This window comes from Stigmatopora argus, chromosome 15 (genome assembly GCF_051989625.1).
Source record: "Stigmatopora argus isolate UIUO_Sarg chromosome 15, RoL_Sarg_1.0, whole genome shotgun sequence".
NCBI lineage: Eukaryota > Metazoa > Chordata > Actinopteri > Syngnathiformes > Syngnathidae > Stigmatopora > Stigmatopora argus.
The window spans coordinates 11,085,142-11,107,591 of NC_135401.1; the positions used below are offsets into that span (position 1 = coordinate 11,085,142).

Below are 22,450 nucleotides of genomic sequence, written 5' to 3' on the forward strand. Positions count from 1 at the left end.
CAATCATTTTTTCAGCATTGATATTGGAAATCGTGCAAATGACGTCAACCAATTCACACCTTGACCATTTGAGATTGAGAATAGCCCACATTTCTTTCATGGGGATACACTTGTAACAGTTACATCACCCCCATTGCTCCCATAATGCCACATTGAAATCTCAGGAGAAATTATGTAATTGTGGGGCTGTATCTATGTACACTCTGGCAAAAAGACTTTTCTTTCACATCCAGTATGGCGGTTTTCGGTCTTGGCGCTCTCACACATCAAAATAGACAATATTCTCTTTATTGTGGAATATAAATTTTTGGGATCATCAGAACTTATATACAGAACACGCAAACAATAGGAAGCTTTAAAGCATGTGAAGTGAGCAGAATACAACTATTGAACAAACACAGTGACCTTCATTCACATGTAGACATTTGCACAAAACTACATATACGATGAAACATTACTACAGCAAATTAAAGGCAGGAACTGGGCAAATGTCAATATTGAATCACTATTACATAATAAGAGCTTTATGTGATAACGAGCGGCTCAAACGATGTCATAAAAACACACCCTGGCTATCTGCCACTGCTTGCTTCAGTACATTCTTGATTTATGTCCCCTACTGACACACAACACTATAACACATCTCAAATTGAAAGAAACAATTACAGGTAACAGCAAATAATACACGTTTAAAGCACTTACGAACACCTAGCAAGTAGATGCTGTGTAGGAGGTCTTCCCTGATAACCGCTACTTAACAGATGTCACAGTATCTATGTCGAAGATTAGATTTTAACGGCACGGATGCGAATGAAAGGCTTCTTCGAATTTTTCATTTGGCAACAAAAGCTGAGTGTTAAAAAATAGATATACTTAATGTAACCTCTTTTATTTGAACTTTAGATCATTTAAAATAGCTTTAGCATTTGTAATAAGAGTAAGTTCCTCCTTTAAAATCAGACATTCAGAGACTTGGGGGGGTTTTCAGGCACTGTAATAAACTCTGTAATAAAGTGTTTTGTTTCGCCAAAGAGAGTAGGAGTTGTCAAATTTGAAGAGGTACGTGCCTTCGCCTGGGAAGTCATGGCTTCCGCCGAAAACGGTCAAGTGGCTGTCCTGGCGGTAGACTGGGATGAGCTCCACCAGGTTGGAGTTGTTTTGCGCTTTGGAGCCCTTCTCCACGTCTCCATTGGTGACAGGGCCTGCAATGAAAATCATGTAAACCACAATGTCAACACAAAATGAGACCAAACAGATTTGCACACTGAATCTGATATAACCAGTAGGACGATCCATGCTTTTATATCACCAAAAACCTGCCATTTGAGCCATGGTGAGGGTGCCAGATTTGCCGAATCATTTTTTGTAGTCCACGAAAGGAAATCGTGGGCATTTCCTTTGAATAGCATTCAAATAGCATTAAAATACAATTACTGAAGTCATCAATACAGTTTTTCCCCTTATTTTTTATATAAATAAAAGTAGGCTAGCAACCTGTTCAGGGTGTACCCACTCTGTCTCCTATCCATAGTTAGCTGGGATCCAGCACCCCCAGGGAGGTTCAGAAGATGAATGAATAAACAAAAAGTAGAAAATATCAAAATAAAAGGTATTTTAAAATAAAAATACTTAAAAAATACTAACTCAAACAACTACAAAGAGTATTTTCTAGCATTCTTTTTAACTAAAAATGTCATAAAGACTAAAAAATGAATATTTACGCTTCCAGCCCCCCGCAACTGTGACAAGGACGAGCATTGTTAAAAATGAAGATCTTGAAACAATTGATCAAAATATTCTTATCCGTCCTTTTGATCATTAATTAGTCATCAATTAATCATGGAAGCCCTGGTCAGCGGACTAATTGCCCTCCAAAGGGAAACCACAACTACGATGAGTCTGACACCCAAAATGTGAAGACATTTTACATCCACTCTATTGTGTGATTTGACAAATGCTGACCTTCCAGCTCCTCCTCTTCATCTTCATCATCACTCGATTCACTGATGTGCACGGTGATGGCTCGGCTCGTGACGGGAGTCCAGTCGAAATAGATGCCGAAACCAATGTCGTAGCCGTCCGTGGCGAACTCCCAGCACACCTTTTTGGCTTCCGGCACAATGGGCACGTGAACCGTCATGATGTCCCCACGGTACACTGTCACCATGCTGTCTTTTTCCGCTCGAAGTTTGGCCTTGAGCTCTTTGAGGGCGGCATGTGTCCACGTCGATGGGGGTTCCAGGGGGGGCGTCTCAGCTGCTGCGAGGAGCACGAAATAGAAGTGGCACTTTGATTATCAATCCGAAGGAATCATTTCATCATTCTGTACTTCCAAAACGTAATTACATGGAGTCCTCGAGTCACGTTCCTACATTGTCATTGTAACCCGAATTTCTGCCTAAGTCGGATTTCAAAGTTGGAATTGATTACAAAATACAAAATAAAAACATTAAAATAATAAATAAAAATGTAGTAATTACCATTATTGCTTAGAGGCGTATTTATTGATGACTATTGACAGCTGTAGATGACACCAAAAAGAGCAACTCCCAAACAAAGGGATAGCCCGAAAATCACAGCACGTAACATTTCAAAACTGCAACATGAAGCATACATGCAACCCAATTCATTACATGACTATCCTTTTAAGATCACGTGAACTGGAAGTTGTTTGACTATGACGACAGGCGACGTAAGGTCAGTGTAACCACAAAACTTCATTTGGCCACCATTGAGGTGTTTTCGCACGGTGGTTTAATTTTGGTGTGAACGTAGCATATCTTTAGCGATGTACATCGGTATCTTTCACCTTTTTATGAAGTTAATCTTTGTTTCCATGGTAATTGCTTACATTGAACATTTGGGGCCCATCATGTGATAAAAGGAGGCTAAAAAACAAAGATATTGCCAGGGCACAAACACAGACAAGAACTAAGTTAAATAGAAACTATACTGCAGGGGACTTGAAGGCGGACACGGCACAGATATCGTAAAGTCAAAACATTGCAGGACATCGTATCCTGAGGGAGTGGCCCTGTATAGACATTTATATAAAGCGGACAACCTCACTCACTCATCGGTTGAGGTTTTGGTTCATTTTCTTTCTCAAATAGTCTGTGTTGTTTTACAATGAGTGCATTTGGCAGAATGAATACGAATAAAGCACAATGTCCATCATCTGCGCGAGGTGTGATTCTTCGTCTATTTAAGACATTTATACATCACCACTCCTCCGACGGAAAAAAATAAAACAACACCCCAGAAAGAGCAGATTATTCTGTGTGAGGACATATGGTTTGTCTAGAGACCGTTGGTTATTTAGTATTTTAAAAGGAGGCCACTATACAAGGGCTATATTGGACGGACATTCAAACCGCAGTACAAAAGGGAGCGATATAATGGAAAAGAAATGATTTCCGCACCCAGTCCTTGGCAAACTGCTCTTTGAATCCGATTCCTGCCTAGAACAAAAACATTGCGCACAAACCTTTCATCTCAGCGGAGAGCGGAGGGCTCTCGGCGTTGTTCTTCTCACCCTGATCCCCTGAGGCGTGCTCAGCAGGGGCCTCGTCATTAGCCTGAAAATACATAAACAAGCCATTTAAAGCAGAAGCACTCCGCCAACGTGAACTTGGCTTTAGGTTCAAGTCAAACTACCTCTTGGCGTTGCTCAGATGCATCCATATTAGAGAGCTGTGGGGACTGGCTTGAGTTCGTTGAGAGGTCTGTGTTTTGGAGCCTGAAGTGAACACATAACACAATCTTTTTCTTTTATTGCAGAGGTGATGCCAGAAAAAAAAATCTCAGGGCGCAAGATTTCGCAGTCTCACACACGTATGAACAATTTAGAGGCTTGGAAGAAAAAAAGAACATTGATCCGATTTTGTTCTCAGTGGATCGGAATTGGGTGGAAAAGGATGGTGTTTTTTAAAATATATTTATTTGTTATTATTTTTTTAGTATCCAAGCCATTTTGACTGGCAGGGGTGGCATTGGTTGTTCCATCACTACTAGGCCATCAGTCAAATTATATTTTTTATAAAGAAATAAATTATGCAGGAAAAAGAGAAAATGCCCAGTTACAGTAAAAAAAGGTCCGGAAAATCCCAAATAAACTCAATTTGTAACATTGGAAGACCAATTTTGTATTTTATATTAGTTCAGTTATGTAAAAGTAAATATTTAAATGTAATTTATTTGGAATATCATTTTGTGCAGCCAACCGATTAGCCCCCAAAAAGTATTTTGGATTTTTTTTCTTGTTTTGTTGAAAACACTGTTCTACTACTACTAATAATGATATGGCTAAAATGTTGGTATAGCATTGTTCGACAATGGGACGTTCTTTTTTTCCCTCAATACATTTCCGAGGTATGGGAACGGGTCTCGGTATAGGCAGATCCTCAAAATCAGGTGACTAATTTAAGTAATCGAATTCAGTTATTTCAAAAAGGTAGCTGTTGTCCACTCGTGTATTAAAATTCGGCCAGGTCGCACATCATGATGGCATAAGCTGACCACGTGTATGAATAAGTAAATATGAGGCTTTCTTACAATGGAGCTTAGTAGTGTACATAGATTTTTCATGGTGGGTTCCACGTATTGGTAGCATGCTACTTCCTTTTTTGTTATCTTTGTTGTTGAGAGGAATGACAGATGGCTTTTGAAACGTTAAGTATAGATTTGGACCAGGGCTGCAAATAATTATTTCCATAATCAAATCATTTGTTTCTTTTTCAATTAATCGATTAATCAGATTCTTTAAAAAGTTTAATAGTATTTATATATCTCTTAAAACAAAGGAAAACATTTTTGAAAATTCTGCAAATTGATGATGGATAAGTTACAGGTTTGGTTCATAAATGTAAGAACAAACAGTTTCAATACATTGTTTCCCATCGATTGACAATGACAGACGTCCAATCTATTTGGACTGTGATAGGTGGCAGCGAATCCCGTTTCCAGCCCTCCCTGTCAAAAAAAAGGATTAAACGTCTGTAGTCGTCAGTGGCACTGAATCATGACACTCGCTACCTGGCATCCCTTTTCAAATAGATTGGATTGGATTGGATAACTTTATTCATCCCGTATTCGGGAAATTTCATTGTGACAGTAGCAAGAAAAGGCATAGTTTCAACGTCTATCGCTGTCAATGTCACTGAGCGAGAGTTACATTATTTTTCACCAAGTAATAACGGGGCGGGCTTACCTGTCCGATGGGGCGCTGTCACAATGTTTGGAAGTTATACCTGGAAAAGACGAGAAAGACAAGGACGAGAGCCGCGACTGAAGCTTTGATGTGTCTTCCAAGCTCTCCATAGCTGGCAACACAAAACAAACAGGACAGTGTCCGAGGCTCGGGAAGATGAAGCCCCGCCCCACCGGAAGTCAGGGAGGGCCAAACTATAAACAGCACGAATCGGAAACAGTGGAATAACAGCTATTCGATATCATTGTTTTGACACGCGCATTTAAAGAGAGAGAGAGACAAGCGGTGGCGCAATTATTTTTCTGCCAGGACGCCCGTTAGTGAGCCTACGTTAGCTGGCGTAGCGGGAAGCAAATGAGTCGTAGCTGCAGCAAAACTGTTCTAAAAGGCGTTCTTACCACGGTACGACGACAGCAGAAACGTTACGTCTTTGAATGCTTTCACTTTAATCCAACTCAAACTGCGGGGGTGCAGGCGTCCATGTCAGTGAAGTCATGTGACGTGTGATGGAAATTTAGAGACTTCCTCGTTTCCGTGAAAGTAGCGCAGCAAGAGGATGTGTGCGATTCAATGATACTTCTCGCGAGATTTGTGGATATCCACATCATTGTTTAGAATTTTAAAAATATTCTATAGTGTTTTTTTCTTCTTCTTGTGTGTACTGATTGCATGCAATCGGATGTTAAATAAAAACGTCTTGAGAGGACGACAGCATTCACCTGAGTTCTCGTCCGAAGTTTGCGTGTTCTCTGTTGCCAAGGCAACGTCTTTTTCCGATTCAACAGGTCAAAAATTTGTCAGCGTGCATATCATTGCATTCACAATAATGGTACAATTATTCTTGAACATTGTACGTTTTTAATTTTCCATTCATGCTTTTTAAATAAAGTCTGAATGAATGAACTGTACATGTATATACAATGTTTACCTCCTACTAAAAAAGGAAAATAATGCAGCCAGTTGCAAAAAAAAAACCGAATTCAGAGAAACAATCCGAGTAATATCTTGAGCTTTTGGATCAAAATAACAAAGAAGATCCCCAAATTTAGTTTCGACATAATTTAAAGCAGTCCATTTGGTAATTTGACTATGTTGACAGGTGAATATTTAGCCTGACACAGAGAGCTGCGCCATTCCGTACATTTTTTTTAGTATGTATCCCTTTAGCTTCCCCCAAAATACTATTTCCTTTTCCTTCATATATTTTCTTGAAATGTTACAAATTAAGACTATTTACAGTAAATAAAGCCAACATAAAGCACGTAAACTTCTAATCCAAGGTTACCCGTGTGAATTACTACTGACACGGACGGATAAAACAGAACAATCTGTAAACAAGTCATCATTATGCTTAAATATTTAGATACTCCACCATCTAAGAAGGATATGACTTGAATGTGTCTCTTTGAATAGATTTGAATAACCATTGACATGAAGGCACTGTGAGGGAACGAGTGCATTTGACCATCATGAGGTGATGATTATTTACACCAGGACCAGTTATTCTCAATTACTCCTCGCCTTGCCTCCATTTTTGAGTCTCCTCTTGGCGGGCATCAGGATGAATCTGGTTCCTCATGCCACCCAAGACGTTGGAGGTTGCTTCCGTGGCCATAATGATGGGCTTCACCACTGCGGGCGGCAGCTGACGGAGAACGCCGCCCACTGCCCCGGTCATGCCGCGTTGTTCGTGTTCCCGAGTGGCCGTGTCGTAGATGGTCAGTGCTGTGTCTGTGATTCCCTTGAGTGGATAAAGATTGGCCATTGAGAAACAGCACTTTTGCATGAATACCCTTGCTTAAGATGGTTACCTCTTTCACAACTGTATAGGCTTTAGCTACACCTTCTCTTAAGTCCACAGGCTGATGAGCCAAACCGTAGTGGGAGAAACGTTTCGCCTTCTTCACATCTCTGTCATTCACCACTGGAGACACCATGTCATAGGCTGTCTCCGCTGCTGCCTACAAAATCCAATCAGGTCATGATCGCAAAAGCTCTAAACCAGGGGTGGCCAAACCGGTCCTCGAGGGCCGCTGTGGGTGCAGGTTTTTGTTCCAACCGATCCAGCACAGACATTTTGACCAATGAGATTTCTGAAGAAAACAAGAAGCACCTGACTGCAATCCACTGATTGCACTTGTAGGACACCCGATTGGTGTAAAGGTGTCATCTTGATGGGTTGGAATGAAAACCTGCACCCACTGCGGCCCTTTGTGGAATAGTTTGGACACCCCTGCTCTAAACAGACTTTTGAAACTGCATGTGATACAATCAGGTTTAGTCTCTAACCAGAACATTAAATTACCTGGATGGTTCTCACCATCCTGTTGGTGAGCTCTAAGGCGGCCATAGCTGTGGAAGTTCCGAACGAGGCGGTGCCACGCTGAAAACCACGCACAATACGACCGTCCTTCCTGTACTGCTCAATTGGGAGCCACACCAAATCCCGGAATCCCTGAACTGAACATAAGATTTAACCATTGGGCTGTGTTAAAAAAGAAAAAAAGAAATCTAACTCCAATATTAACGTATTCACTGCCACTGACAGCGATTAACATCCAATGCATTTGAAGTTGGGCAAATGAACAAACCTCCCTCCAGTTCAAACGAAAGTGGACATCTATTAGTGATAGCGTCATTTAAATGAACAGTAAGATGAAAAGAGCCACATGAAGAATAGGATTGGATATAGATAAGAATTAGATATAAGAAAATTTTAATTACTTCACTGATGTTGACATTCATTGATAGACATCCAATCAATGAATGTCAACATCAGTGAAGTAATTAAAAAAACTTATATCTAATTCTTATCTATATCCAATCCTATTCTTTCATGGATGCATTTGAAGGTCATATTTACCCAATTGGATAAGTGAGTGAATGGGCCCCACACCCCCCAGGAGGCCTGGCAGCTGGTTTTTCTTGATGTCGTTAAGCCACTCATTAATTGCATAGGAAAAGAGCTTATCCACACCTAATAACCTGCAAGAGTTTCAAAGTGAAAAAGAGCAAAATTAGAACAGAAATAAAGCAAACAAGTCTTATGTAATTTTGAATATGACTATTTCTGGGGCCTACATTATTTCATTATACTGAAATAGGCAATTTAATAGTAATAATGTACTAGTGGGCAAATAATCTGTCACTTGTACAACAATTTAGTCTAGAAAAACTAAACAAAGAAACTAATAACATACATTACTAAAAAGGCATTCATTACAAATAGACTGGGCATCAGTTTTCTTTCTTAGTAATAGTAATAATAATAAAACGGTACCCTTGTCGATAACAGAGCTGTCTCAGTTTGAGCTCTGAACAGTTCAGCTGTGTCAAGCCGATAATGATCCCTGAAAATGTTCCCTGGTGAGAAAAACAACATTATTAAGAGCACACTCAAAGCTTTGTTAACCCTTTCAGTGCCATTGACAATGATAGACGTCCAATCACGTGGCTCTTTTCACCCTTCTGTTATGATTCTAGTAGACAACCATTCCATTTGAACTGGGAGGATAGGCAGCTAACAAACTCCCAGTTCAAATGAATTGAATATTTATCGCGGTCAATGGCAGCCAATGAGTTAAGACTACCTGCTCCAGTGAGACATGTTTTCCATGATAGTCCAATCGAATGGGAACCTCAGAGGTGAATCTGAACTCCCTGTGGTAGAAAAATATGAGTACATAAGGAGGCTGTCAAAAAATTGGATCTTTTTTTTCATTCATTCACCGTATCTGGTACTGACCTAAAGAATATGGGCTGGTCTGAAAAAGAAGAGGTGCATCCGTCACTCTCACCCACCTCTTCCCGGCCACACATGGAGAAACCATTTTGACTTATACGTCTCTGTGCAGGGACAGAGATGATAGGTGCTGGGTCCTGATTGGTGCCAGCGTGCTTAGAGAAGCTGCATGAGATCTCGGGGGCGGCGGCTTTTTTCATGGACACGCTTACTGTAGCAGGATTAAACGATTTAGTCGGCCAATTTTCAAGTACACTTTGAACTCATTTGCATTATTTACCATCTTGAGTGGGCGGGGAGAAAAACTCCACTTCGGTGGAAAGGCTCGTGAAGAAGTCTTTCAGGAAGAAGAGTGAATCCTTAAAAAAAAAATTATATGGCATTCTTATACTGGAATTTTTTTAAGTCTTTTTTTTGTCAGTTCAATACACAAACACACACAAACATGCTTTACCTGATCAATATTTAGGCGGAGAGGCAGCAGAGAAACACGTAAGCAGCACTCCTGTGGCGACTGACCAGACTCAGGACACGTGTGTAGTGCCTTAACTGTTAACTGAGTACCAGAATGCAGTTTCCATTTACCACATTGGAATTGCAGTAGGTGCCACACGTACACTGCGTTTCCTCACCATGTTAGAATGAGCCTTGCGAGGCATTTCTTTGCTGGAGTACAAGTAGAGGAACTTGTTCATCTGGGAACTTGCCAGTCTGTCACGGATTTCTAAGTCTTGTACAACAAACACCTGGCGGGAGACTGGTTTTTCTGCGGGTGATCCTGCCGCCTCCTGCTCTAGTGGGTATACCTCGTGTTGAAATCTCACCTGAGGAGAGAAAAGGATGTTGATAGATATCTTGAAAAACCGGAGGAAATGTCATTAAACGGCTTTGAACAGGCATAAATAAGCCACAACGTTAGGCCTAGGAGCACAATGTTTTGAGGATAGCTGAGAAAAAAATACTTTGCTGAGTTGGATCTCCATCAGAACATCAGGGTTACGCCCTTTTCCACCTCCAGTGCGTCCTGAAACTCTACCCCGGCGAACTGGGGTTTGAGAGGGGGAACTTTGAGGGGTAGTCCTAAATCGCATAGAGGGGGGAGAAAAACATTCAGTTGTTTTCTCTGTATATTGAACCTCACACGATTTTAAACTCTATTCTGAACTCACCCTCGGCTCCTAGTAGGGGAAGCTGAGAAGGTCAAGCTGCCAAAATCTTTGCCGCCATAGAGGTGCCACACAACGGAGATCTCCTTGATGACATAACGCACCTCAGGGACAGGGAAATTTAAGGCTCCACGAGTGGCATTCCCTCCATCCAGAGGCTGACTGAAGTGATCGTATTTGATTTGGACTGGCTCGGAGATGAGTAACTTCACAATAGGCTCCTGATCGACATCCTGAAACACAAATTTCCCAGCAATGCAATTGAAACAGACAGCTAAGAGAGTTGAGCTGTTCTCAATCCAGGTAACATCTAGTGGATGTATAACACAATACCCTACTACTACTACAACAACAACTACTACTACTACTACTATTACCACCATTACCACCACCACCACTATTTCTACTACTGTGTCTTATATTCCAGTGCGCCTTATATATGAAACAAATTTTAAGGTTAATTGATTCAGCTATTCATTGAAGGTGCGCCTTATAGTGCGGAAAATACCGTACTGTAAATCCCAACTAAATTTATTAGGACTGGCTATGTTAATAAGCTGACCTCTGCTCTAGAACCAGGCGTCTCCAGAATACAAAAGTCGTCAGTCTCCTGTGTCTGATTGATGGCAAGAGTGAGGAGAGAGTGGCGAATGGGAAAAGTAGGGCTGGAATCTTGACCAAAATTCTCATCTGGGAAGAGGAACAAGTCAGAGCAGGGATGATGATTCTTCTTCTCCTGCGCACCTGAAAGTTTGATCATATATACAATCAAGCAGAAGGATGCAGGAAGAATAATTATGGAGCCAGTGTTTACCATTCTGTTGAGGCCCAGGGGCATGCTGGCCATCAGTTTCTTCCATTGCTTCGCTCATCAGATCCTGCAATATCTGCTGCTCGGTCTCAGGTAGTAGCGGTGTCGGTGCGACAAGCTGACTGGGCAAGTCCGCCTGCTCAAACATACACCCAGACTAAGAATCTGTAGATCTTTGCCATTGTTCAATAACTGAAAAAAATGTTATGTGGGCATGAACAAATACATGATTTTTGGTGTTGATTGATTTCCGTCTTGTTTTGAACATTACACATAAAATAACCGAGTTTTAGTGTCAGTCTTTTTCTATTTCAAAATTACAACAACAGCAAAATAATATCCAAATTTGAAGCTTGTTCTTTTTCTTGGTCACCTATAAGCGTATTACTACTTTTTTTTCTCTCAATACCACACCTTTTATTTCTTTACCGCCAAATAATACTCTTTCGTTATTTGCTCAAACTTTCTATAAGCATGGAGTTGTTTGTTTGTTTAAAGATGCAGCTTAATTTCCCCTATTTTCAGATCTTCAAATTGTCTTGGTTTCATCCCATTGTTATCTTAGCTCTTGAATATGAATGTGTTCAGTCATACAATTTGCAAAATGTGGTTTTGACCACACTGGAAAATAACCATGCTTTATTTTTTTGGCACAACTAATACAAAACATGTTAAATGAATAATAGACAATACATAATACAAAGAATATAAATAAAACTAAATGAAAATACACTTTGAATAAAGGGTTAAACAATTAAACAGATATCCAATTTTAAAATCAACCACAGAGACCTGAAAAAATACTGTTCCACTGCTTACCTTGTTTTTTTGTGTAGAGTTGGTTTGCTTAGCCTCTGGCTCTCCAGGTGGGAGTAAATCCCCGTAGCTGGCAATGTACTGGATTAAATTCATGAGGGCAGCACAGGAGTCGGCGCATGTTCTGATATGGATCACGTCACTTGAGCATCGAAGCTCAAACCTCGGCTCAGTCTATGACCAAAAAAATGACAAGAATGTGTCAAAAGTCCGAGCTCCTTCAGGTCATAGGAATGTTCCTCCTACCAGTTTCCCATCCATGGCAGGTTTAACAGCTGTGATCCGCAGTTCCAGAGTTCCCATGCCTACTACTTGGACATAGTCTGGGACAAAAACAAGAACACAAGCATCGCTTAAAAGCATGCTTCTAATGCAGTTCGTTCATTATTAAGGTTACCTTACCACGTGCTAAGTTGACAGAGACAGCATTACATTTGTCTGAGAGGAAAAGAGCAGCTTCATCCATAATGATCCTGGAACAGAGTCAGAGACTTAACATATCTGCTGTAAGAGAACAGAACCTTGGGTTTTAGCCACCGAGTCGCCATACCTAAGCGTCGAGGAAGAGTGGTCAAGAGAAACACTGCTAGAGATGCTAAATGTTTCTACCACAAGCAGTGATCTGAGAGGTAGATAAAAAGGTCTGTCCAAAGATAAAAAACAAACCACATGAGAACAAATGGTCGACAACTAATTGCTAATTCATTTGGCAATTCCCAGTGAGCTCTACTTTACCGATAGTCAAGAGAGCAGTTCCATAAATGGAGATGAAGAGTACTGACAGATGTGGGAGGGGAGTAACCCAAAACAGGCTCATCAGCTATATTCAAAAACTCAAAGATCTGGAAAAAATAGATTGGTCTTTGGTTTTCCGCTCTATCGATTTAATGAATTATATGTCATTTCAATTTGAGAGGCTAATGGCACTACCTGATCATGCCAGCTCTGATTGGCAGCGACCATTCTGTGCTGGACTGTTGCTCCTCTCACTCCAACAGCAACCAAAAATTCCTGCATGTGAAAGTAAATCAGAATTAAGTAGGAAATGTAGTATAAATAACATCACTTAATTCAAATATTCAAGAAGCAAAAACTAACCCAGAAGGAAGGCAATTAGAATAGTTATTGGTAATAATTCTATATCTGGGGTTTAAGCATTGTCAATACTATACTGTTTTAAATATGTTAATGTTACTCGGCTCAAAACTGAGAAGATTTTTGCATAATCTGAAAACCTCAACCCTGTAGGGGGGCAGTAACAATATTTTTGTAATATAAAAACAGAATGAACTCCATATGCACATTTAAGGTCATGCAGGCAATAAATTTACCATAATGTCATGCCATTGCCCACAGATATGGCTTTTACCAGACATAAATCACAACAGTTTACCTTGATATTCCCCTCTGCATTCTGGGATGAGATCTTGACAGCAACAGACACCATACTGCGGGCCTCCAAGCCAATAACCTCTGATGGAGTTGATGATCTCTCGGTGGACGACTCTGACTGATAAATAGTTGGTTCCAGCCAATGTGGATGGAACCTGCATGGTAGCTTGATGTCTGAAGAGGAAGGGCTTCCATCTACAAGTCCTGTGTAATTGAAAGAGGTTAACAAATCAATTTCTCCGGCTAAATTAACATTAAATACCCAGCAATGCAGTTAGTTACCTTGGTGATACATGGAACTACTGGTGGTGTGGAAGCAGACATAGTGTTGGTCTTTAAAGCCTTGATGTTGCATAACAGTGAACAGCACTGCGTTTTTCACCTCCAGCCAGAATTCCCCATGTTTGTTTTTCAGTAGTGTTTTATCCTCTTTCTAGGGAAAGGAAAACGTCCGCACAAGTTATACATAATTGCCCAAACAAGAGTTTGGAACAAGGATTAGGAAGAATAAGGCGGATGAAGGTACCTTAGCATTAGTTTGAAGAGCAACCAACCCATGATTGACACTGATGATGATAGAGAACAAGCTTTGGGAGCTCTTACTCAGAGCTTTAGGCTTTTTCTTTTTCTGACACCTGTTTCCCCGGTCAGAAGAAGGTGAATAGTAGTGCATGTACTCCTCATCTGATCCACCGCTGTCTTCTACAAGCAGAACAGAAAATGTCAAGACATCTTCCCGTGTTTAGCAATTTCTCAAGTGTAACTCTCTTCCCCCCCCCAAACAAAACTTCCATAGCCACATTTAATACATGTGGCTTCATAAAAATCTGTCAATATAAAAATGTTTACCTTTTGATAAAGGAGTACTAATATTTAGACTTTACAAGACATAAGAACACCCTGATTGCACTACTGTACAAATGATAGTAAATTTTGTGAACTCAAGTCTATAAACAGTATTTAGGAGAAAAGCCAACTCACCCTCAGGTCCTGTTGAGTGGAACTGGGTGAAGCTGTCCTTGGTGTAAGTATTGAAGTGACTGGCGACAGACAGTCCAACACCATATGGCATGCTTTCCACAGTTTCCACGGGCGAAGGAGCAGTGGGCTCCCACAGGAGCAGGTCATTGTTTATTCTATAATATGAATACAGATCATTTACAACTTATATAAAGTGATTGGGGCAGAGGAGGGCTTGTACTCCAGTGTGCCTTTTGTGTGAAACTATTCACACATCATTACATTATGGTGGCCAAGATGACGTCTGTTTTTTGTTTTTGATTTTAGCAACTACAATTCCCCCAAAAACGCGACATATGTTTTTTCCCTTTCATTGTGTATTTTCGGCTAGTGCGGTACATTACAATATTTAGCATAGCATTAATATCGATTTAGGTCGTTCATAGAGGCTATATCTACAGTAGAGTACTTATATTGTAACGCTAATGTGATGTAAAGTATTATCACGTTAGCATGTACAGCTCTTAATTCCGCTTGCATTTTTACCTGTTGTGTAGTTTTTCGTAGAATGCTTTGCTCGGTAGTGTTAATTGCACATTCGGCAAACATAGCTCAAGGACAAAACGAGAATTGTTCATAGTTTTCTCTTGGAAGACTGTCATCTCAGCAGCATCGCCAGGTATGACCATCTGGAATTATGAAAATAAAACGTTTCAAAATATCCAAACATATATGCAAGCTTGAGGTACGTATTTGTAAAGTGGTATCAATGTAGCTATTTAAATAAAAGGTGCAAACCGGTGAAGTTTGGTGTTAGTGACACGTACCTCTTCATTTTCATACATAACCCTTCGGGATGAAAAGGGTGATGGCTCTGGTTTCCCAAAATCACAAACATCCTTTAGAGAATGGGCAGCCCCCTCCTCCTCTTCTTCTTCAAGAGAATGGTCCTCAGCCCCTTCGTCATCCTCTGCTGTCACACGCTCAAGAATTGAGTGCACTGCAGTAGGGTTTATTTTCAACACGACACTGTTGGGAAAAGTCCACAGTCAGTTGGAGATGACCTAGAACAACTAGACCAGACTGTTTTTATGAAACAGACCGTGGCCAATCGAATTTGACACTTTCAGATGTTGTCATGTCTCCGTCCATGGTGTGAGACACTCTGAGGAACCTGGCAGCTGTCTGCTCTGGCTCCTCCTGGAATCGGCCTGTACAAAGTGGGAAAAGGGAGAATAGAGATAGAGCTATTTCTGTGGATAATGGGTTATCTTTCCTTTACAATGGACCTCATCATACCAATCAGTTCTTTGAAGGTGAGCTCCATCTTTGTTTGATCTGGAGTACTGCCACCCCTGAATTCAGTTTTAAATTCCACATCTTCCAACTCCAGGTGCAGTACTTCTTTCTGCAAAGACTTTTTGAACCAGGGACCCCTCTCCTGATCGGAGCGCAGGTCAGGAATGGGAAAGCGGACGGCCAGGCCCAGTGTTGGGGCATTAACGGTCAATGACACGTGACAGTTGGAGGGTGTGTGGCTGTCATCGAGAAAAACCTCCGCAAATGCTTTATGCTGCAAAGAATGCACATTTGTATCCACGTTATTGTGCTTAATCATAAAACAAACCACTAACCAAGAAGTAAATGTGTAGTGCACGTGTCAAAGTGGCGGCCCGGGGGCCAAATCTGGCCCGCCGCATCATTTTGTGTGGCCCGGGAAAGTAAATCATGAGTGCCGACTTTCTGTTTTAGGATCAAATTAAAATGAAGAGTATAGATGTATATTAAATTTATTATAAATCATTAATTGTAATTTTTTAATCATTTTTTTCTGTGTTTTTAGTTTAAAAATCATTTTGTAAAATCTAAAAATATACAAAAAAGCTCAAATAAACATTCTTTTAGATCTATAAAAAACTGAATATTCAGGGCTTTTAATCCAGTTCTTTTAATCCATTTATTAAAAAACAATCAAATTATTATATCTAAAATGGTCCGGCACACATGAAATCGAGTTGATGTTAATGCGGCCCGCGAACCAACCCGAGTCTGACACCCTTGGTGTAGTGACTAGTGGACTCCTTGGCTACCGTTAACACCCATCAAAGCTATTTTTGATTGATTGGTGCTAGCCCTCCCAGTCAAAATGGATTGGACGACTAGCATCGGCAATAGCATCCAATAAGTTAATTTATCAAAAGAAGTTTAAGCTGTTAGAAAAAGGACGTTTGTTGATGTGTTTCCTTGATTGCTTTAAGTACCAGTATCATGCCAAAAATCCATGTGGTAAATGTGTAAACAGTTTATTTTTAGAGCTACTCTGGTTTAATTACCACCATCTGTGACAGCCAATGAGTGAATTATTATCAGGCATACATGTGATTAAATACATTCTAAAATTCATTGTAAACAAAGGTCTGCTATTGAAACTTTAATAAAGGTATAAATTTAACACACTACGCAGTTTCACCATTGTAAATGAACTGTATCATTTTACATTAGAGTGGGGTCATAATGTAGTGACTTCTCAGTGTCTGTGATTATGATTATTCTTTAATTAGTAATAAGAATCAATCAAATTGACCTTGAGAAATGTTCTGCATAATAACGAAAGCTTCTTACCAAGCTGACATGCCTATTGTAAGACGTGTACATGTGTGAGGCCATCATCTCTGTGGCGGCCAGCTTTTGAGGCCGAAGCACCGAATTGAGACGGTCCACAATACTGATGTCGAGCTCAGCTCTTACGGGGCCCAGTTCTATGTGCATGTCAGCTTTCCTGGGAATGGTGCTTAGCCGCACCTGGCCGCCCTGCAGACATAAAGCTCAGGATGAGGTACCACTCGGATAAAAAGGTGCTGTAAATATAAGTGAGTGGCAAACAAGTGAGTTGTTTTTTCAGATCATGGATTTACCTGCGGCCCTCTACGCTCAGCCTGTTTGTAAAGCAGGTGAAAGCAGGTGCTGAGAGGTGCGTTGCCACTTGCTGCGGTGCCAAAAGTCAGGAGCTGAGTTGTGACAGAAAGGGGGTGAGTGTCGTGCCGTGAATCCCTCAGAAATGCATATGCAGAGCATGTGCTGAACTCAGCGTTGCATGGCTGACCTCAGTGTACTGAATGCCTTTTTGAGAGCTACCGTCGCCGACCTCTGAGGGGAACAGACACTCCAGCAACTCCATTTGCTCAAGCGAAACATCAGTGCTAAAAATCCGGAGGCCGGACCCCTGACAATGCTCGTAGTTTATCTTGAGACCCTGGCCCACAAACCTGCAGAAGTAGCAACATGACAAAAATAACTTATCTGGAAAGAATTACAGCAGAACATGATTGATTAAAAATAATAATTTCCAGGGTGCAGATCCAAATCTGTTTCAGTGTTAAACTGTCATCAACATAAATCTTCCACAAAATAACATTTTAAGATTTCATTAAATTGACAAGAAAGGATAAGTGAAATGCAAAATGAAATTGGATATTAGGGAGGTAATTTGCATTGTACAAGGGCTGTACACGTTTAAATTTTTAACAACTTCAGCTGAGGGATACTTAATGATGGACAAGGACAATATTTGCTCATTTTAAACATGAAAAACAGTTTTTTTTACCACACCACTATCTAACTGAGCATTAATATAGGAGGTCCTCCTCTTCCAGCTGAATTTGGCTACTAAAGCAGCGACATACACCCAATTTACACAACCCTGACATATACTAATGCAGCCTTGCCGTCATAATTACAAAACAAAGCCATAAATGAAAAAACATACTTTAGTGGCAAACAATTTCAACACTAAGATACATTCTTATGCAATGTGATGTTCTAATCCGAGACAAGCAGTTACAAAAAACTGGAAAAAATAGAGATTATGTGCACCTGAGATGATCTTGTGGACAGGCCTGATTTAAGACTGATCGATACTGAAGGAAAGCAGCTGGGTTGAGTTGTCTAGCAGGGCCCAATATGTTGAAGAAGTGTGCAGCCATGGGGCCCAATGGACTAGGGGAAGCATCTAATGGTGGCAGCGGGTCAATGTGGAGGACTGCGACTGCCAGACTACTCAGTGTCAGACTCAACACAAGCTCTGGCCGTGACTCGTCACCGTGCATTTTGGATGGATGTGCTGAAATGATCAAAAGAAGATGTGTTCAGTATTGCTTTTCACTATCACTGGCCCAAAATGACAAGAAAAGTAACTCTTCAAATGCCTTTGACAAAGGGGAATGAGAAAACGGATGGCCCGATGACATCCAATCAGATGGCGCTTTTCATTTTGTACTGTGAATTTAAATTAGTTTGTACTTTTTAGACGTTCAATCCAAATGAACTGTGAGGGTTGGCAGTAAATGAACAAATGTCTATTGTCTTTAGACATTATTTTGTCACACACTTACAAGTTGGTCGTAATAATGTTTGAGGGAATTGGGAATCTCGTGACTTTCCAGGAAGATGCTTGTCTCTTTGTCTTGGTACATCCATGTAATCGTCCCATAGAACCTACAATCACAAAAATACATTGGGTAGAATTAGAAATGTAGACGTTTGGAAGTATAAATGTGATACAATTTTCTTTAAAGATATAATTAAAACATTTCCATGAGAATTACATTAGTGTTTCCTGAAGGGGATTCTCCCGGAGAGGCAGAGTAGTTGCTATTGAGTGACAAGTCCAGATCGACAGTGGGTGGTTCGCCCAAAGGGGGAAGGGAGGACAAGCTGTGGGACATGTCCATGTCAGCCATGGAGAAGAAGACATCATCTACTCCACGGTTCAATTGTGGGTTTATTTAGAGAAAGACAAAAACAATAATCCTTTATTCATTCATTTTCTCAACCGCTTATCCTCACAGGGGTGCCGGAGCCTATCCAAGCTAATTACAGGCACTAGGCAGGGGACACTTCGAATCGGTGCCCTGGCAATCCAAAAATTTACAAGGGATATTATTCAAAATTAAATGTTACTTGGGTGAAAACGACAAGAACGCATCATAAAGAGTTTCAATTTTAGCTTTTTTTTTAATATATTTTTTTTTTACATATTTTCAGATATTTGGCATAAGTCAAACTATATGACTATAGCTAGCTCTAATTCCTTAAAACTGTTTGTAATAGCACATACTAAATAATTCCCTTTTTACATTAAACATGTTAAAACAATGTTTTTTGTTTTTCATTCATCTGTGAACCTAAAAGTTTGACAAGCATCGCAATATGTATTGAGAATGCCCTTTTCCATATTGGATCACATCGCAATACCCTTACTGTTGCGAATTGTTAAGAAATGACTTGATAGATACAAATCACTCCAGGGTCAAACTGTTACTAATACTTATAAAGGAATTGTGCTGGAAATTATGGCTGTTGCACTGTGGAGAATAGTTTCAGTCAAACCTCGACTTGAGACAGTTCGGGTGTTCTGGCTCTCAAAGAGCTCAACCTCTCCGCCTGCCATTGCAGTCTCCTTTTTCAGACAGCGGTTTAGTTCCATGTGGAGTCGGTATTCATCCTCTTGCTGCATCGGTCGACTTTTTCTGTCCTTGGACCAATCCTTTGCACCTTCATGCCAAAGTAGAGAAATGCTCAAAGAGTTAAAAGATTTAGTGACACTGTGGGTCTTATTAATGAATTACCAAATACTCACGTTCACAGGAAAAAGCTCCAAACAAGTCCAGAAGTAAGTGAACTTGGCGCGGGGAGAGCAAAATGAGCAGTGTGTCAATGTGCCCTCCCACATCCAGCTATGAGGCAAAGAAACATTACTGGTTTCGCGTCTGCAAATATCAATAGCAAAGTCTAATTGCAAACATATTTATTTATAGAGGGCAGATTCAGTGAATTACTTTTGCTCCTGGCATGGCTAGGTTGTTTTTCAAGGTGAGGGACAGCTCAATTTTACCACAGAGACTTCCAACCTGCACAGGTTGGAAAGGTACCGTGGAAGATACGGTCTCTGTGAACTGCGGATGAGGCTCACAAATAATTTTTGGATTCCAACTGGGAGAGAGTTTTGGCTCTGTCTCCTGTTAAAATGCAAGAAAGTGAATTGTTTCAATTATGTTTGGGGGTGGGGGACTGGCAACAGACATATAAACAAAGTTTAAAATCTGAAACAACCAACCTTTGGAGGGGGTGAAGAATTAAAGTCAGCTCGGGACAATTCAGAAAACTCATCCCAAAATATAGTAATGCCATCCATCTGCAGTTTCTTGTGTGCAAATGTTATTGGCTGATGCACATTCATACTTGAGGTCTCCTCCCCAGTTTCATCGGAATAAAAAATTCTGCACAAAAAAAAAGATATTTACTACAAATCTCCATCCATAAGCATACATTTAAAGATTACACACAGGATTTTCTTATACTGGTAGACCTTTCAATATTATTAATTGAACATTTCTATGTTTTGACTGCCCGGCAGGAGGTCTCAAAGTATCACTTACTTTGTGATTGTTCTTAAGATAACTAGAATTGCGCCTCCTATGTTATTCCTAGACAAATAACAATGAAATGTGGTAGATATATGCCAGGTATTTATATGCATTGATCATCTGAGTCCTAATTGTTTTTTTTTCTTGCCTGATTTCCGAGTTAGCCAGTAGAGGGATATTATGGATTAAGATTACTATATGTGCATATATTTTTTGTATATGTCTGTTTATGTGAGGTGTCCCAACTTACTTATTTATTCGAACTTCGAGAGCAATTCCAGTTTTTGAATTTTCTGGAATGTGTTCCACCCTCAGAACTGTATCCAAAAATGTCACTTTAACTCTTCGGAGAACTAAGGGAGAGACAATTCAAACAATTATTAAATGCTCCATCTCAGCACTTGACAACTTCTTTCAGCTCTTCCGCAACATGTGTACCAGTTTCAATGGTTTCGGCAAACTTCTCCAGTCCTTCAAACGGCTGGAAGCTCTCCCCCATATCATCCGTGAGTTTCTGGCTCAAACACTCTTTGGCAAGTTGCATGCTGCTCGTCATGAAACTGGACCAATACATGGGTTCAGTGCCAGACGCTGGACAAAAATGTCGCAATCAAGTTTTCAGCTACATCAACAAGAAGCATCAGAATGTCAACACCCAATGATCTGAATTTTGCTTACCTACTCTTGGCCTTGGTCTAAACACCATTTCCAACCCTTTGACCTCGAGGGCACAGTTATCGTGCAGCAAGGCTGCCCATGGGACGGTTAGAGAAATGGACTGTATAAATCCTGCAATGATCTCAAATGGAGCATCTGCAGTCTCCAGGAGCTCATTTAGAGACTGAAAGGATAAAATACATGTTAACGTTTATTTGAGTCGGTCCCTATTGTGTGTTTATCCAACTTACCCACTTATCCAGAGGCACTTGTGCCAGAGATCCGGTGCCTTGGTAGAGATCTAAACTGAGCTGATCTAAACTCAATTTTTCTTGCAGAAAGTTGCCAAGGTAGCGATGCAGTAGGTATCGACACGCCCGCTTCTTGATGGACTCGGAAAACGGCCAAGGCATCTTGACTCAATGTTTGACAGTATAGTGCAAACACAAAAATATCTTAAAGCGCTCCAACTACAGCGTGATTACATGTATGACTCTTAGGAATGAATCAGTGTTGTGCCATCCTGTCGCCTGTATGAAATCAAAGTATATGACTTCTGACATCCTTTACATCCCACGATGATGGTGGGTATGATGGGGTACAAAGATGTGCGAAGGCAGAGCTCTGACTCCAGTTTTCTGCCCAGAATAAACACAAGGAATGCTTGCACACACAATGTTTACATCACTCACATTAAATAACACGGCAACTTTAAAGTGATCAGGCTCTACGAACGTTACATTAGTGTATCAATTTAGCAAACGTTGAGGAAACAAATGTACTTCCGAAATTGCTTAAGGTGTGTCGATGTATACTGCTAGTGATTAGCTGCGTTATTAAGCAAAGCTGTCACGACGTGAGACAAAAGCATGTCATTTGCTAACCGGCCGGGATCAAGCTAGCTTATAACAGCGCAGCAACCATTTAAGTCCAGTGCCATTAGCATTCTAAATAACATGGCACTAATGTAAAACAATGGCAAAATATACGATTGCTTGTTAGTTGTATGGACGGATTAAAATAGGTTCAAAGTCAAATGATTAAGCAAAACATGTGAACACATTGTCGCTAAGTGACGTACGTAGCCAACTGGGCGTGCAGGTAGAAAACGTAAATGAGCGATTTTAAAGGACTAAGCGTGATTGCGAAATTACCTTCTAAATGTGTTGTTTACAAACACTCTCATGACTCCCCACCGACTGCGCCTTCTCACTTCTCCGGGATCCTTGATGCTCGGTTGGAGCAGCGGATAGCACAAAGTAACGATGGAAT

At 40.5% G+C, this 22,450-nt stretch overlaps 2 protein-coding genes across 5 annotated transcripts; both read right to left on the minus strand.

The window, feature by feature from the left end:
• Positions 1 to 272: 272 nt before the first annotated feature.
• tmed8 (transmembrane p24 trafficking protein 8) lies at positions 273 to 5,774 on the minus strand. 3 transcript variants are annotated; one of them, XM_077621668.1, is made up of 6 exons: positions 5,608 to 5,774; positions 5,210 to 5,321; positions 3,658 to 3,739; positions 3,488 to 3,578; positions 1,963 to 2,259; positions 273 to 1,202 (listed from the first exon to the last, which is right to left on the minus strand). In XM_077621668.1, the coding sequence occupies exons 2-6, from the start codon at positions 5,317 to 5,319 to the stop codon at positions 985 to 987; spliced, it is 798 nt and encodes a 265-aa protein (XP_077477794.1). In that variant the 5' UTR covers positions 5,320 to 5,321; positions 5,608 to 5,774; the 3' UTR covers positions 273 to 984. The 3 variants fall into 3 exon arrangements, with proteins under 3 accessions (XP_077477794.1, XP_077477795.1, XP_077477793.1); XM_077621669.1 differs by having other exon boundaries at positions 1,963 to 2,256; positions 5,210 to 5,773; XM_077621667.1 differs by having other exon boundaries at positions 5,210 to 5,771.
• A 270-nt stretch (positions 5,775 to 6,044) lies between these two features.
• On the minus strand, positions 6,045 to 22,438 carry atg2b (autophagy related 2B). Of its 2 annotated transcripts, none has more exons than XM_077621106.1 (43): positions 22,333 to 22,438; positions 21,430 to 21,816; positions 21,200 to 21,362; positions 20,960 to 21,112; positions 20,772 to 20,874; positions 20,212 to 20,374; positions 19,934 to 20,113; positions 19,735 to 19,831; positions 19,485 to 19,649; positions 18,701 to 18,852; positions 18,488 to 18,590; positions 17,970 to 18,216; positions 17,200 to 17,362; positions 17,012 to 17,104; positions 16,719 to 16,907; positions 15,396 to 15,669; positions 15,199 to 15,307; positions 14,924 to 15,125; positions 14,643 to 14,785; positions 14,118 to 14,272; positions 13,663 to 13,838; positions 13,419 to 13,569; positions 13,138 to 13,340; positions 12,675 to 12,755; positions 12,480 to 12,586; positions 12,295 to 12,387; positions 12,147 to 12,217; positions 11,991 to 12,067; positions 11,748 to 11,918; positions 10,932 to 11,064; positions 10,680 to 10,807; positions 10,121 to 10,350; positions 9,914 to 10,031; positions 9,584 to 9,775; positions 9,406 to 9,507; positions 9,232 to 9,310; positions 8,955 to 9,162; positions 8,800 to 8,869; positions 8,490 to 8,572; positions 8,073 to 8,194; positions 7,515 to 7,669; positions 7,021 to 7,170; positions 6,045 to 6,950 (listed from the first exon to the last, which is right to left on the minus strand). In XM_077621106.1, the coding sequence occupies exons 2-43, from the start codon at positions 21,589 to 21,591 to the stop codon at positions 6,720 to 6,722; spliced, it is 6,147 nt and encodes a 2,048-aa protein (XP_077477232.1). In that variant the 5' UTR covers positions 21,592 to 21,816; positions 22,333 to 22,438; the 3' UTR covers positions 6,045 to 6,719. The 2 variants fall into 2 exon arrangements, with proteins under 2 accessions (XP_077477232.1, XP_077477231.1); XM_077621105.1 differs by having other exon boundaries at positions 10,680 to 10,861.
• Between the last annotated feature and the right edge of the window lie 12 nt (positions 22,439 to 22,450).